This window comes from Solanum verrucosum, unplaced genomic scaffold (assembly GCF_900185275.1).
Source record: "Solanum verrucosum unplaced genomic scaffold, falcon-dt-bn FXZP01001106.1, whole genome shotgun sequence".
NCBI classification, from domain to species: Eukaryota; Viridiplantae; Streptophyta; class Magnoliopsida; order Solanales; family Solanaceae; genus Solanum; species Solanum verrucosum.
In genome coordinates, this window is record NW_026019643.1 from 383050 (window position 1) to 400809 (window position 17760).

The 17760-nt window shown below is 32.2% G+C and overlaps 2 protein-coding genes across 4 annotated transcripts in view; one reads left to right on the plus strand and one right to left on the minus strand.

The window, feature by feature from the left end:
- Positions 1-17760, minus strand: part of LOC125826298 (uncharacterized) — a 445897-nt gene that overhangs the window by 142280 nt on the left and 285857 nt on the right. Inside the window, exon 1 of one of the 2 annotated variants that reach the window (XM_049505637.1) lies at positions 7222-7227. The exons of the other annotated variant lie outside the window; for it this stretch is intronic. The gene's annotated coding sequence lies outside the window, so the exon portion shown is untranslated. Of the gene's footprint in view, positions 1-7221; positions 7228-17760 lie in introns of those variants that run through there. 2 annotated transcript variants of the gene reach the window in all.
- Positions 12352-15917, plus strand: LOC125826139 (uncharacterized). Of its 2 annotated transcripts, XM_049505558.1 has the most exons (6): positions 12556-12592; positions 13313-13579; positions 14538-14749; positions 14833-15094; positions 15382-15702; positions 15832-15917. In XM_049505558.1, the coding sequence occupies exons 2-6, from the start codon at positions 13316-13318 to the stop codon at positions 15835-15837; spliced, it is 1065 nt and encodes a 354-aa protein (XP_049361515.1). In that variant the 5' UTR covers positions 12556-12592; positions 13313-13315; the 3' UTR covers positions 15838-15917. The 2 variants fall into 2 exon arrangements, with proteins under 2 accessions (XP_049361443.1, XP_049361515.1); XM_049505486.1 differs by lacking the exon at positions 12556-12592 and adding an exon at positions 12352-12401 and having other exon boundaries at positions 15382-15917.

Sequence of the window (17760 nt, forward strand, 5' to 3'; positions counted from 1 at the left end):
GTATTTGGACTTGTTCGTTATCGTTTTTATTGATGATATCCTTATTTAATCTAGGAATGAGGAAGAACATGCGACTCATTTGAGAGTTGTTCTGCAAACTCTCAAAGATCTCTAGTTATTCTCTAAGTTTAGCAAGTGTGAGCTTTGGTTGGAATTAGTAGCTTTCCTTGGGCATATAGTATCTAGTGAAGGGATCCGAGTGGATTCTCAAAAAATAAAAGCAGTGAAACAATGGCTTAGACCTACCTCTCCTACAGAATCAGAAGTTTCTTGGGTTTGGTTGATTATTACAGAAGGTTCGTTGAAGTATTTTCATCCATAGCTTCTCCATTGACTAAGTTAACTAAGAAAAAGGTCAAGTTTCAGTGGTCAGATAATTGTGAGAAGAGCTTCGCAGAACTGAAAACTAGGTTGACTACAGCTCCAGTTTTGACTCTACCAGAGGGTTCAAACGGTTATGTTATTTATTGTGATGCATCCAGATTCGGCATAGTTTGTGTGTTAATGCATCGAGGTAATGTTATTGCTTATGCTTCTAGGCAGCTTAAGGTGCATGAGAAGAATTATCCAACTCATGACCTCGAGCTTGCAGCAATGGTGTTTGCATTTAAGATTTAGAGACATTACTTGTATGGTGTGCACGTAGATGTGTTCACAGACCATAAAAGCCTTCAGTATATATTCACCCAGAAAGAGTTGAATCTTCGCCAGAGGATATGGTTTGAGTTCCTCAAGAATTATGATATGAGTGTGCATTACCATCCTGGTAAGGCCAATGTAGTAGCAGATACTCTTAGCAGACTATCTATGGGTAGTGTAGCACATGTTGAGGAAGAAAGAAAAAAGCTTGCAAAGGATGTTCACAGGCTTGCTCGCTTGGGAGTTCGTCTTATGAGCATATCATATGGTGGTGTAACAGTTCAGAATGGGTCAAAATCTTTATTGGTAGCGGAGGTTAAGGAAAAGAAAGACAGTGATTCGATATTGATTCAACTGAAGGGTGCAATACATCAACAGAGAGTTGAGGTTTTCTCCCAAGGGGAAAATGGTGTGCTTCGCTATCAGGGTCGATTATGTGTTCCTAAGGTGGGTGAGTTGAGACATTAGATTCTTGCAGAAGCCCATAACTCCAGGTATTTTATTTATCCAGGTGCAACTAAGATGTACCGTGATCTGTGGGAAGTCCTTTAGTGGAATGGCATGAAGAGGGATATAGCAGATTTTGTGGCTAAGTGCCCTAATTATCAGCAACTGAAGGTAGAACATCAGAAATCAGGGGGTATGACTCAAAAGATCAACATTCCTACTTAGAAGTGGGAAGTGATCAACATGGACTTTATTACAGGTTTACCTCGTACTCGTAGGCCACATGACTCCATTTGGGTGATCATTGACAGAGTTACTAAGTCTACACATTTTTTGGCCGTCAAGACTATTGATTCGGCGGAGGACTACGCCAAGCTTTACATTAATGAGATAGTCATGGGGCATAGGGTACCTTTGTCTATCATCTCATATAGAGGTCCTCAGTTTACCTCTCATTTTTGGAAGTCATTTCAGAAAGGTCTTGGTACTCAGGTTAATCTTAGCACAACATTTCATCTGCAGACGAATGGTCAGGCAGAGCGTACCATTCAGACCTTAGAGGACATTTGTGTGATCGACTTAAAGGGTAGTTGGGATGATCACCTTCCTCTTATAGAATTCACCTACAATAATAGCTACCATTCCAGTATTTAGATGGCCCTTTTTTATCCGAGGAATTGTATGGGCGTCGATGTAGATCTCCAGTTGGTTGGTTTGAAGTAGGTGAAGTTACCTTGATAGAGCCAGATTCAGTTTAGGATGTTATGAAGAAAGTGCAACTCATTAGAAATAAACTTAAGACAGCCCAGAGTCACCAGAAGTCCTATGCAGATGTAAAGAGAAGGGAGTGAGAGCTTCAAATTGATGATTGGGTTTTCCTGAAAGTGTCATCTATGAAGGGGGTGGTGAGATTTAGCAAGAAAGGGAAGCTCAGTCCTAGATATGTAGGTCCTTACAGGATCTTGAAAAGGGTTGGTAAAGTGTCTTATGAATTAGAGTTGCCGAACTAGCATCAGTGCATCCGGTCTTTCACATTTCGTTGTTGAAGAAGTGTGTGGGTGATCCAGCATCAATAATGCCATTAGAGAGTGTGGCTGTGAAAGATAGCTTCACTTATGAGGATGTGCCAGTTAAGATTTTTGATCGTTAGGTTAGAAGGTTGAGAAACAAAGAAGTCGCTTCAGTTAAGGTTTTGTGGAGGAGTCGATCCGTATAAGGAGCTACATGGGAAGCAGAAGCAGCCATGAAGGCCATATATCCTCAGCTCTTTCCTATCGATTCCATTCCAGCTTGAGGTAATAGTTCCTCTACTTTATTTCGGTCATTCATACGCAAATTCAGTCTTAGTATCATGTTCCTTCAATTTGTACTTGCATTTTCAGCGTAGTTGCATGTCCTTGGAACTTAGCTCAGTCAGAAATCAGTTTCCAGTGTTTAGTGGTAGGGTTTACAGCTCTTTCCCTTCATTTCAGTTAGTTTAGTCTTCATTCGAGGACGAATGTTCCTAAGGGGGAGATAATGTAACACCCCATATCCTAGACAGAGCAGATTGCAGATTTCAGAAGCTACAGGTGCCACTAACGGACACCACCTACGGACCATAGGGTGACCCACAGTCCGTCCTCGTGGTCCGTGGATGGCCACCTGTATTCCCTCACAGAAAGCCCAGGAATTTTTGGCCAAGTCTGGACCTATGCCAGGCCCTATGGACCGTAGGTCAGACCTCAATTCGTGGTCCAGGGCCATATGTCAGACCCCCATTATTCAACTCCCAGTCGCCGAACAATGGCCGACCATCACGGACTGTCGGCCCAGCCATGGTTTATCGGTAACCCCCAACAGTTTTTAAGTCAGTGGTCGTTTGGTTTTTTCCCTATGAATTAGACCCCTACACTACATCGTTTAACCCCTAAACTATGTAGTTTTAGTCAGTTTCAGCCTAGTAACTTAATTAGACTTTACCCAAGTCAACTCATTCTCCTAAAACTCATCAAGTTGAACAAGAAGAAAGAGAAAGAGTCGACCAAGCCCTAGTCCAAGAATGCAACAGGTTTTCATCAGTTTCAGCGCCGAAATTGAAAGATTTTTCCATGGAAATCGTCTCCAAGTATGTGGGATTTCACTAGTATGTTCCTTTCAGCCATTAGGTCCCTAGAATTTAGTCAGATTCTTGATTCCCTTAATATTATCTAGACCTAGGGCTTCTAGAATTTCAGCAAATCACTATGAATTAGTTACTTTAATGTTCCTAATCCGATTTTCATGATTTTTGTATGCTTTTGCATAGATTCCTTCATAAATCCAGAACCCTAGCTATGTAGTTCTTTTAGTTCATGATTACACATGCTAGGTCAGATATTTTAGATATGCATGCCTCAGATTTAAATGTTTCATTATCAGTTCATTAATATTGCATTTCAGTTAGCATGTCAGTATTTTGAGTTATCCTGTATTACAGAAATTCATTTATAATGTGTTATTTACATAATCAATTGGGAGAAGCTTACTACCGAGTGGACTAGGGTCAGTCACCCTCAAGTCCCAAAACTACGTTCCCCGTAGGTTGTAAGTCCCCTATGTAGGAATCATTTTAGTGATCACGCCAGTCATGCCTCTATTCCTCTAGCAAGGTATATTGGGTCCTCTTGATGGGGCGTATACATCGGACTCCACATTTAGCTCATGTGGTTTTATGTCAGTTATTAGTAGTTCCCTTACAGTCAGATTCTATTGCACTGACCACGTTATCAGTTATAGTTAGATTTCAGTCTCAGCATATTATAAACTCGATAATTGCATGCAGTTAGCTAATGTTCAGTAGTTGCAGTATAGTATCATGCTTATTTTATATCATTGCCAGTTATATGCTTTGTTCAGTTATGTTATCATTCAGCTTTATTCTATCATGCATAGTCAATACCTTTCAAGTACTAACGCATACTCTGCGCTACATCTTCTCATGATGTAGGTTCAGGTCCTCAGCTTCTAAATCATGCATAGGTTAGTTCCCAATATTTAGCTCAGCAGTGGCAGTGGTGAGTCCTCATTCTCCGAGGACGACATATATGTTTCCTTTGCTTTTAGTTTTAGTTTCAGTTTTGCTAGAGTTAGTTGGAGACATGTCTCAGCATCTCTAGTCAGTTAAAGGCTCATTTCAGACATAGTTAGATTCAGCTTTAGATTCGAGTTTGATACTTCAGTTGTTTATTAAAACTCATAGTTTCTCTTTATATAGAGAGTATTGGGTATTTCCCATCATTTCAGTTATTTCATGATTTAGCTTCCGCACAGTATTTGTTAAGTATGCTTATGATATGCTAGCTCAGGGTTAGCTTAGGGTCACTCAGGATCCTAGGTCCCGTGTCCACGTAAAGGGGGTAGCCTCGGGGCATGACAATGTTAAACAATTTTGATCACTAGGAGGAGAGAGGATGAATACATGTTATAATCATTGTATCACAAATACAATTAATACAGATTACAAATTGTACAATTGATACAAATACAAGTACAATTGTCTAAATATAATTGACACAATTGATTTGTATCATACAGCGAATATAATTGTATCAATTGTATTAATGAACACAATTTATGTCGACAAATACAATTGGTAGAATACAAATTGTCATAATACAATTGATACATAATACTTATATAGTTGATACATAATACAAAATACAATTGATATGAAATACAAATACATTTGATATATAATACAAAATACTATTGTCATATTTATGTGTAATATTTTTGGGCTGCAACTGTTGGGCTGGAGAGAAAGAGGGGTGAGATAGAGAGAGAGAGAGAGAGAGAGAGAGGACGGGAGAGAGGGCAGTGGAAGGAGAGAGGGGAGAGAGGGAGAGAGAAGAGAGAATCCTATATATAACTATAAATTGTAATATTTTGAACTATAGTGATCTATCATAAATATATATTACATATTTGCCTTGTTATATAATTTTCCCGTTTATTATGGCGTCAAAATCGGATATCCATACTTTTGGCCCATTATAGGTAGCATCTCCTCTAGTTGTCCAATAATAAAAAATATTTCGTAATAAGGACCCCATTTCACACAAATAAGGAAGGCGCCAAAGAATATTCTTCTAGTAATTAGGTATAAACCAACTACATGATTGAAAGGAGCCATAGGAGTGCAAGGGATTCATTTAAACTTCTTGATGGATAATCACATTATATAATTAAAATTATTTTTTATTTGAGTTTTCTTAAATACTCCTTTATATTTTAAATTCTTTAATAAAAATTTTGACTCCGTTATTTGAATAATTAACAAAACATTTGTCTGTATAGTGGCAGCATATACGTTTATACCATGTGCAAGATAGAATCAAATTAATCTCATTTGGATGTACATGTTTTTGTAACTTAGAATCAATTTAATCTCATTTGGATGTACATGTTTTTGTAACTTAGAATCAAATTAAATTTTATTTGGATGTACATGTTTTTGTAAGTTACGTATGGATTTATATTATATTGAGAAGAATTAAAGAGTTGTTGTCAAAATCTTTCTTCACCACTTCAAATCTCAAATTCTCATGCCAATTATTGCACTTTGAAAGAAAAAAAAAGAAAAACATAGAATATAATTAAGGAAAATTACGCAATATAGCAAACATTTAGCCTATATTAGGTACTATAGCTATAGTTTAAGAAAATTTGTAATTTGCGGCTACAGTTTTTTCAGTTTTTGCTATATTCGCCTAATTTGTATATTTCGCCTGATTTGTATAAATTCGGTTCTTGATTGTATAAATCCAGAAATTTGTATATGTTTACCCCAGCTATTTGTATACGATTTATGAAAAATTCATAATAAATTACACTGTTTGTATATTGGCAAACGAAATATACAAACAAAGTTCTAAAAAATTCCTAAATGTATAAATACATAATTTGTATATACTTACTCTATATGTATATTCGCAAGCGAAATATACAAATGAAATATACGAACCGCATCCCCCATAGAAAGTGGAACTATAGCTATGGAACACAATTATCAAAATTATCTATAGAGTCTTACTATGTCTATTATATATGTTTGCTATTTCTAATTTTTTTTCTCAATAATTAATCGAAAAAATATATAATTCTCTGTTTAAAAAGGAAAAGGAAAAACATACCTATATATACTTGATCAGAGCTAATCAAATACTTAGTAAATAAAATTGACAACTATAAGGTTTTACCAACAGCTAATTAAACAACTAAATTAATAGTCAAAATCATTAATTAACAAATGAGTAAATTTCCTGATGTAGAATCTTAGGTTCCTAAACTATTACATGTTATTTCTGTTAATTAGTAGTAATAGAAATGTTACCACCTCAAAATAAGGGTAAAACATATCAATATGTACAGACTTAGGGGTGTACAAAACTGAATCGAAAATCGAATCAAACCGCAAATCGAGTCAAACCAAGAAAAAAACCCGACTAGTGGTTGGTTTGATTTGGTTTGGTATTGAAAAAAAAATACCCCGACTATATTGAGTTGGTTTGGTTTTAACTAAAAAAAGCCAACCCGAGACCAAACCAACCCGACATTATATATATAATTTTAAAATTCTATTTTATACATAAAAATATTTACTTTGATATAATTTTTAAATATTTCTTATACTTTTTCAGAGTTTTTATCTTTTAATATACTATTTCAAGTTTGAAACTTAGAATTCTGAATGGTTCAATAAAGATTATCATTTGGAGCTGATATGTCCCTCGTTATTAAAGTGGCTCATATATACCCTTACCGTTATACAAACGGCTCAGATATACCCTACCGTTACAAAATGAACTCACATATACCTTTCATTTAACAGAAGTGAAAAAATTAATTTTAAATTTATATTTTTGACTTTTAATTTTTTTTAAATCATTTAGGGGTATATAAATTCTTCTAGCAAAGTTCAAGGTATATTTCAATTTTTTTCATACATAAATTATTTTTTGACTTCTTTGATTTTCATTATTTGAGTTTCTTATTCTTATTTTTTTTTTCTTTCATTCCTTAGTGTAAAGAAAAAAAATTAAAACTTTTTTTTGTGGCTATTTTATAATTTAAAATAATTTTTTTTGTCTATATTGTAATTTAATTTTTGTATTTGAAGAAAAAAATTGGTCATCTATAATAAGTTTTACAAGAATATTAGTGAAACATAAATAAATTTGACCATCAAAATAATAAATCTAAATTAGTCATTGAAACAAAAAAAAATATGTTTGAGGAGGATTAAATATACCCATATGGGATTATAGTTTTTTTAAAAAAAATAAAAAAAATTTAAACTAAAATTAATTTTTTTCATTTTCGTTAGAAAAGTAGGGGTATATATGAGCCACTTTCATAACCAGGGGTATATCAGTTCTAAATGACAAAGTTGAGGGGTATATCAGACCCTTTTCCCTTATAATAAAGCTTAAATCAAAATCAAATTAATACTAATACAAAAAGAAAATCAATTCAACACTAAGAATGACAATAATATTGAATATTTGTTCTTTGGTTTTACATTGGTTTAGACAATTCAAATACATAATCTAATTTTAATTTCCTTTAATATTTAGTCATGTTACTAATACTTATTAAACTTATTTTTGCATGATTTAGTACTTTTAAATTATGATCATTTTCATTATGACTTGTTAATTTGTAATATTTGTTTTACGCGATTTCATTATTATTATTATTTTGTTGGATATTTTAGTGTCATTACTCATATCATATTTTGTGTTATTTTCTTAAGAAATACCTTAGATAGTTGTATTTTGGTAGGACTAAAGAAATTTTGAAGTACAAGTAAATTATATGTTTGTATGAATACTTTATCGGAAAACCCGAAAAAATCCGAAAATCCGAAAAACCTGAGGTTGAAAAAACTCAAATTTTGTTGGTTTGGTTTGGTTTATAGATTTAAAAATCCGACACAAATGGTTTGGTTTGATATTTGAAAAACCCAAACCAACCCGGTCATGTACACCCTTATGTACAGTTCAGTCAAATTATTCATTAATATGATCGAATTATACAAAATCTATATAAATTATGTATATTATATATACTGTATATGTATACTATACTTAAATATTCAAAAACTATATATATATAGAGAGAGACTATTTTATAACTAAATCATCCAAATTATATTTCATTGACAAGTAAGTAGTCAATTATAAAGTGACAGCCTATCCCACATGATCCCTAATAGAAAAGGGAAATAAATTATGGGCAAAAAGCATATGTTTATATTAATTTAGGATCTTAAATGTATTATTTATGTGATATTCTAATAAACTAACCAACGATTATATATGTTCCCTCAATATATAACACATTTTTTCTAAAATATCGCAGCACATTACCATCACCCAGAGAGGCTTAAAATAGTTCAACAACTTGTTTGGATGGTTGTTATTGTCAACGTTTCATCGTATTATATTATATTGTATTTATTTGATGAATACAATATTTAAATAAATTGTATGATTTTTTATTATTATATAATATCACATCAACAATTTGAATGATAAATCAACAAGAAAAGTAGAGTACAATAGAGAGGATAGAGTCGTAATAGATTGATTGATTCTGAAGGACACTTGATTCCCAGTAATGCATATCAAAATACTCTCTTTGTCTTTAATTACTTGTCCACTTTTGAATTGATACACCTATTAAGAAAACAATTATTGACATAGTGAGTTTACCATTTATCCATATTAATTATGAAATGGATGAATTAAAAATTCAATATTTTCAAAAAGTTATACCTTTTTCAAAGTAATTAATTGAGGGTATAATAGGATTTTTTTTTGTCTTTTCTTGATTTGTCAAAATAGATAAGTAATTAGAGACAATTATAAAAGGAAAAGTGGACAAGTAAATAGGGACAGATGGAGTAGTTTGTAAATGAAAATACAAAAGTAAAGAAGTCATAATAAATGATACATAAACCATTACATAACATTCATGCAAAAAGAAACAATAACAAAAAAAATAAGGCTGAACTCATCGGTGACCCCTTAAAGTTGACACAAACTTTCACTTAGACACCTCATGTCATGCCTCGCCGTATCATTTTGACACTTTTTTATTGAATTGACAAAGTGCGTGTGTCGCACTGATTTTAAGCGCGTGAAAAACTTTATTTTAAAAAAAATATATTTTTTTTCTCTTCGTCTTCTTCCATCTTTCTCGTTCACCTTCCACCACCATTATGTATTGATTTTGAGTAAAATACAAAGAATCATACACTCATTGAAAATTATTTAAAAAGAGTAATAAACTGATTGAACTAATTTACAAAAACTATTTTTAAAAAAAAAATAGATCTAAAAAATAACATCACCACCCCGAAAAAGATGAAGGTCCACCATTTGTGTTACTATCTCTCTCTCTTTCCCTCTCTTCCACCAAAACATATCTTATTTAGAATTAGAATTATTAGTTATAAAAGAAAATATGAGAAGTCATTGAAAAAAATTTGGATCTAAGTCTCCTCAATTTTTCCGATGGAACCGACGAGAAAAATTAGATATGAGATTGAAATGACCGAATAGAAAATGAAATCTTTTTTTTAGTGAAATATTTATATGTTTAAATAGTTTTTCTTTCTTCTTCTTATAATTAATTTTTTATTTTTTTAAAACCAAATTGACACATGTCTTCTCTTAAGTTGTCATCATGCTATGTCATCCGCGAGTGTATAACACATATTTTGTAATTTTTGTTGATTGTTAAAAAAGTGTCAAAATGACACAATGAGACATGACATAAGGTGTCTAAAATGAACGACGCTCAATTAAAGTGTCTAAGTGAAAGTTGGTGCCAACTTTAGGGAGTCATCGATGGGTTAGCAAAAAAGATAATGTGATTGCCGAAGCACAAAAAAATGACAAAGATGAATAACTAAAAGGACAAAATAGGCATTGCCTAAAATTCAAGAGAAAGAATATATAGTCTAAGGGCATCTCCAACCCAATCCTTTATTTTACTCTCCAAATATGGAGCTCTCAATTTTTTCAGACAACCAACTCCAACATAATTCTCTATTTTACTCTCTAAAAAAGAATTTTTTTCTCTCTCCTCAATATTATATTATTATTTATATTTCATTCTTATTTTCATATTTCATAATATAAATCCTTTATTTCTTTTTTTCCCAAATAATTACTTTATATAATTTTTAATGTGATATGAAATTATATTTTATTCTAAAATTTTAAATAACATAACTTGCAAGAAAATATAATATAATACATAAATTAAGGGACAAATTCAAATAAAAGTGACATACAATTACATAAACACTCAATTTTCAAAATTATTACGTTGCTCCCATAAATGCTCTATTAATGCATTACGGAGTTCAAAATGAGTATTTTTTGTCCTTAATTTTTTTATGTCTAGATAAAAATTGTTCAAATCGGAGATTTTCATCTATCACCATTTCTATAGTTGGAGTTGGAGCCTCTACGGCATCTTGAATTAGTGCATTGAGATCACGTTCATCCTCAATTATCATGTTGTGCAATATAATACATGTAGTCATTATATCATGTAGTGTGTGTCGTGATCTTTAATGCCAACATTCTAAACACAACGGTAATTTTTTGCAAAGTAGATAATCCAAATCTACCCAGCACATCAATGCGTTGTTTGAAGTACGTATCGTGATCTTTAATTTAATCAACGATACGAAGAAACAAATTACGGGACATTCGATTACGATGGCGAAATATTGCATCATTAAAGCGTGGTGTGACTGAAAAATAATCACGAAATAAATTATCATCAGCCGCCTCACGATCACGATTGATTACCAAATGACCTGGAATGGAGCCACCTATGAAAACTTCATTAGTATGATTTTGTAGAACTTGTTGGAACATGTAGTTGTTCATACGTAGCTAATTTATTAAATTATCATGATGTTCTGTACTAGGAAAAAATTTCAAATCTAACGAAAATGATGACGAAGAAGAAAAATCTTCATCATTATTATTAGAACAATCTCCAAGATTGAAATTCATTTTCAAAGGACAGACCAAATTACTTGAATATGTTTTGAAATGAAATGAATGTGCAGACTTCAAGTGGTAAATGGTGTTCATTACATAATATGTAATGTTTTATCTAAAAAATATTAAATGAACTGAAGAGAATCTCATCCAACCATTTATAATAAGATGAAATCCATCTAATGGTGAATATGAAGATTACATTTTTAAATTATTGTTGTGATCAATTATGTATTGTATTTTATCTTGTATTTAAATTATTATGTTATGTATTATATTGTATTGTTAACTTGTATTTAAATTATTGTGTTATGTGTTGTATTGTTATCTTGTATTTAAATTATTATGTTATGTATTATATTGTTATCTTGTATTTAAATTATCATATCATGTATTGTATTTTTAAATTAATTTTTTTCATCTTGCCATTTTAATTTTGCGTATTCTTTATAATTAAAATTAATAGTAAAATAAAATTTTATTATTCACGAAAATTAGAAAAATAAATAAAATACTATTAATTTGAAATTAAAATAGTATATATTAAATATTATATTACATTTAAAAAAGAATTATGAATATTAGATATTTAATTAATGGAATTATATGTAAAATAGTATGTTAATTAGAAAGTAAATAGAAATAATAATAAAATAATAAAAAAGTGAAGTAGAGAGTGTGAGTAGTATTACTATTCACCTCTCTAAATTTGAAGAATAGAGGGTGATTTGGAGGTTGGTTGGAGTGCTCATTCTCTATTTTACTCTCCAAATATAGAGAATGGAGAATAAAATAGAGGTGAGTTGGAGATGGTCTAAACTTTAAAGTCTAAAGTTAGCGGTAGAATTCAATTTTAAACTAAAATATTGAAAAATATGAAAACAAAAAAAAGAGACTAATTTTCACTCATTTAAGTTTTGGAATATACTTTAGGATATTTTTTAGGTTAAAAACTTGTTTCTAATAGTCACATACTATTAACTTAAAAAAAAAAAACACTCATATATTATAACTGGACCCAAAAAAAAAAAACTAGAATGAAAAACAAAAATTTAAACTTGTAAAGACAAGGCCATATTAAAACATTCAAATGCAAATTACCTGTATTTGCACATGGTCTAAGTTGATCCTGTCACCATTGTCCAGCAAAAAGACAACTTTCAAGAACCCAATTTCCATTTATAGAAAAAAAGAAAGGTAAAAGATTCAATTTTGGGATTTTCAAGAATGTAAATCTTGATTCTACAGAGAAAGTTTTGTTCTTTGGCAAGTTTAAGTCAACCCCATTTATTGAATTACTTTGCTGAAACTCAATTTGTATGTGGAATTTGACAAACCAAGATTTTTTATTTTTCTGAAGGTAAAAAGATTCAATTTTGGATTTTCAAGAATCTAATGAGTACCCAAGGCTTGAAGTAGTTGTAAATCTTGATTCTTTAGAGAAGTTCTGTTCTTTGGTAAGTTTAAGATAACCCCATTAGCTGAATTGATTGGCTGAGGTCAAGTTTTGATGTCTTAATTGTTGTTGTTCGATTTCTGTTACTATCTGTTACTTTTTTTTTCACTGTTGAGCCAATGGTCTGACGAGCATAGAGTGTAGCAGAATTTGGTAATTTCAAGACAACCTCATTAGCTGAATTGATTTGCTGAGGTCAATTTTGTAATCTTGATTCTTGTGTTGGATTTCTGTTTGTGTCATTTTTTGCTTGTACTTCTGTTACTTCTTTTTCTCGATGGTTGAGCCAAGGAACTGAGGAGCATAGAGTGTTGAATTGATTTGCTGAGGTCAATTTTGAAGTCTTCATTCTTGTTTTTCGATTTATGTTAGTATTTGTTGTTGCTTGTACTTCTGCTACTTCTGTTTCTCGACTGTTGAGCCAAGGGACTGAGGAGCATACATGTAGCAGAATTCGGTAATTTCAAGATAACCCCATTAGCTGGATTGATTTGCTGAGGTCAATTTTGAAGTCTTGATTCTTGTTGTTCGATTTCTGTTACTATCTATTGTTTATTGTACTTTCGTTACTTTTTATAGGCTATATACCTCTGTGGTACGGTAAATTTTGCTACACTCTATGCTCATCGGACCCCACTTTGTGAGACTACACAGCGTATGTTGTTGTAATTTTGAAGTAGAATTTGACACACCAATATTTTTTGATTTTTTTTTTTTTCAGAAGATGGTATTCAGAAGAATTCTTGTTTTGATGATGGGCTGTCTAGGATGTGCTGATCAGACAACAGAACAAAATGCTAATAATAATATGGAATCCAAGTCATCAGTTGTAGATGAATCTGCTATTACTACTCTTAGAGTCAGACTTAGTGATGGGAGGTACCTGGCTTACAGAGAAAGAGGAGTACCCAAGAACAAGTGCAAATACAGCATCATTCTTGTTCATGGATTTGGCAGCTCCAAAGAAATGAGCTTTATGGCTTCTGATGTAAACACAAATAACTCTCTCTGTCTCTTTGAGAATCTTTTTTTGTTTTTGACTGTGGTATTTGAGTCAGCTTTCACACACCTCGACTAGTTCCATGGGATATCTGTCATCTCCCACTAGCAGCAGGTATTAGGTAACTCTGTTTATCAAGATTAAAATAAATGAAAAGAATCACCTAGTGTTTTTGTCTCTATTGGGAATTGAAGTTGAGACCGATCGCATGGCTCTCAACCACTTCATTGACCACTAGGTGACACCCTTAGGTGCCTATATCTTTGAAATTTGAAATCACTATTTTCTGAAAAAGGTTAGTTATGTATCAAACTGATTTAGTGTTGACAATTGGGTGAATAATATGAAAAAAATAAGTTTAGAGGGGTGATAGGACACTGACACAGTTTAAGTTTGTAGCTGACAGTTATACCCTAGTTTGAGTGTGTATGCCGTATCCCAAGAAATTATTCAAAATGTTGGTTGACGCAAAGGATGTCACCACACCAGTAATGCAATGGTCCCATGAGTACTCCAAAGTTTAGCATTCTTGGACGAGAGTAGTAATAGGATGGGTAAGATGCTAAGAAGTCCTCGTGTTGCATCCCTTGCTGATCTCAATTAGTTTGAGATTGAACTGTAGTTAATCGATTCCCTACCCCCCTCGATACAAGGTTGACCGGCTTGATTATTGCTTTAGTCAATTTGCTGACATATAATCCAAACGAGAAAATCATATCTTCAAAGATCATCATTTCAATAAAACTCATTGAAGCCACGCGGCCGACCCCCTAAATTTTTCTTATGGATACGCAATCACATTAAAGTTTCTGGTGTTGTTTAGCATTTGTAAAATTTCTAGCAGGAAGCCAGGAAGTCATTTTCTTTCTGTTTTCTCTTGAAGAAATGACATTATTGAATTTGCATAATACTGTTGAGAATGTTCTAATAATACTTTAGTTCTCAGAAACTCCTAGATGGAATGGGGATATACCTTCTGATATACGACAGAGCTGGATACGGAGAGAGTGATCCAAATCCAAAACGATCTGTTAAAAGTGAAGCATCTGATATCGAAGAGTTAGCTGATCAATTGCAATTAGGATCTAAGTATTATGTTATTGGCGTGTCGTTGGGATGTTACCCTGCTTGGAGCTGCATCAAACGCATTCCTCAAAAGTATAGCAAAACTCACTTCAAATAAATTCTAGATTTCTTGCCTTTGTTGTCAATTGTTTAGGATTGAAAATATGCTGCTGCAGGCTTGCAGGAGTGGCATTAATAGTCCCGTTTATCAATTACAAATGGCGCTCGCTACCTGATGATCTCACGAAGGATGATTACAGGAAACAACTCTGCCGGCTTATGCTTTTGCTCACATGTTGTACTCCGGGGCTATTACATTGGTGGTTCACTCAAAAAATGTTCCCATCAGCTACTGTTCTTGAAGGAAATCCTAAATTTTTTTGTGACAAAGACTTGGCCGTCTTGAAGAATACAGACGGATATCAATTGTTCACTCAGGTAAAACTTCATCAGCTATACCCAAATAGAGAAAAGGAAATAATGTACTCACACAACCAACTTTCTTAATGGAAATTTGGTTAGTTATACTTGTTCAAGTTGACTCGGTAATCAGTTAAGCCTATGTTGGCCACTTGCATGAGCTTTACCAATGGTTGCTTCTTGAAGTAATCGATGAGAAATAAGAAATATCTCAAGGGGATTCGATTTCATAATAATGTGTAGCACTAGTAGTATAGGAACTATTCGGGTTTCTGGTTTGTGACACATTTTATGTCTATTGACAGGACGGGATAAGGAAACGAAGGGTATTCGACTCCCTACGTCGTGACTTCATTGTGGCATTTAGCAAGTGGGATTTTGATCCACTGGAGCTAAGTAACCCGTATCCACAAAACGAAAGCTCTGTTCACATATGGCAAGGTTACGAGGACAAGGTTGTGCCGGTTCAATTACAAAGACACGTCTCGAAAACACTCCCTTGGATTCAGTATCATGAAGTTCCTGATGGTGGGCACTTGCTTGTGTATGATACTGTTGTGTGTGAAGCTGTCTTGAAATCACTTTTGCTTGGTGAAGATCCTCCATTGTACAGGCCTAAATTAGTTGTTTGAGTCTAAGTTGGACGGACTCTTCACTTTCGTTGCCGCACTCGTGTCGGATTCTCCAAAAACACACTACTTTTGGAGAATCCGACTTGCACCCATTGACATAGTTGAAGTGTCCAAACAACATAGGTTTGAGTATTAGTTCATTCATTGTACCCAAAGATGACCCCTGTAAGTTACTCCATCCATATCAATTTGTTTGTGTTACTTTCTTTATAGTCCGTTAAAAATGTAGTGTCTCTTTCCTTTTTCGACAACTCGATAATTTCAATTTTTCACATGACATGTTTAAGACGACAAGATTAAAGAGTATTGTGATACATTCAACTAGGGGTGGGCGTGGTAAGGTAGATACCAAATAACATATGGAGCCCGAATTTTTTGACAACGCGGTTTGGATATTATGGTATTTGGTATGCATGTTTCAAAAAGTTTGATATTCAATACGGTATTTGGTATATATAAAAAAAAATATCAATATATCAAATACTGTACCGAAGTATATAGTTACATATAATATTCATGTATATGTAGCTATATAATACTAGCAGATATACAAAATAATAACTAATTAGTTAGATGTTGAAATTTTGACTAATCTATCTTGATTTAAATGTTCTTTTTGAGTGATTGATCAATAAGAGAATTGTTTGTACTTCGAATATTTTTACATGTGCAAAGTAGTAGTATGATATAATTGAGACGTTTCTTGAAAAGCCAAAGTCATAGTTAATTATTATATGAATATATATAAGTTGAAGTTGACTAAATTATGGAAATCGATTTACCGTACACGCAAAATATCGAAACTTAACTTCAAAATACCGAACCATACTAAATTAATATGGTATGATAATGGTATAACATTTTTAAAACCGAAATTACCGAACTAAACTTTTCATCATCGTATCATATTGTTCATTCATACAGTCAGTATATCTTTAATTTAAATCATAAGATTCAATCTTTTTTGTTATTTATGTCAAATTAAAATCAGTCAAATAAATTAAAATGGAAGAGGGAGTATTAATGGATATGCAAGTTATTCACAGAATAGGAATGCATATGCTCAAGGAATATGAATATTCCTACGTGTTTCTCAACTGTGCAAGTTATGCTTGCGTGTCACGATCAACCATGACAAAACAGAAAGCTATTTTTTTTTTGGAAAATTATATAAATGTGTCATAAACTCAAAATAATTATATATTGATACTCTAATTTAAAGCAATTCGAGAAATACTCATTTTTAAAAAAAATATTACAATTCATATCTCCATTCATTAAGGGATATAATTTTTGCTTAATTGATATTAAACCAATATCATATACTGATAATTTCACTTAACTAATACTAAATCAGTGTGTGTATATATATATACTGTATTGGTATCATTAAGGTTACTTGTTCAGAAATTACTCATTACTCAATGATACTATAAGAGTATATGTATATTGTTGTGGTGTCATTAATGTTTCTTGTTCATAAATTACTCGTTAGTCAATGGTACTATAAGAGTATATATATACTCCTATAGTATCATTCAGAAATTACTCGTTAGTCAATGGTACTATAAGAATATATATATACTCTTATAGTACCATTGATTAATGAGTAATTTCTGAACAAAAAAATCTTAATGATACCAATACTTTATATGTATATTGATTTAGTATCAACTAAACAAAATTATAAACCTAAATGATACCAATACAGTATACGATATCAACTTAGTATCAGTTAAGCGAAATTAATTGAGGGATATATAATGTAATTATTTAGTGGATATAAATGTAAAGGGATATATGTTTATAATTATTTTGTTTTTATGGAATATTTGCTTAGTTTCCCCTAAAAATATCCTATTTGTGTTGTGCAAATCACCCTTTTTGGATTAGTCTAATTTTAGGCCCAAGCATAGTTTTATACGGATTTTACATTTGAGCCCAATTTATCAAAGAAGATTTAAATTGGATTTAAATATGTATAAATTATAGGAACCAATATTATAAGTACTAAATAACATCATATCCTTTCTAGTTTTCTATTTATCAAAA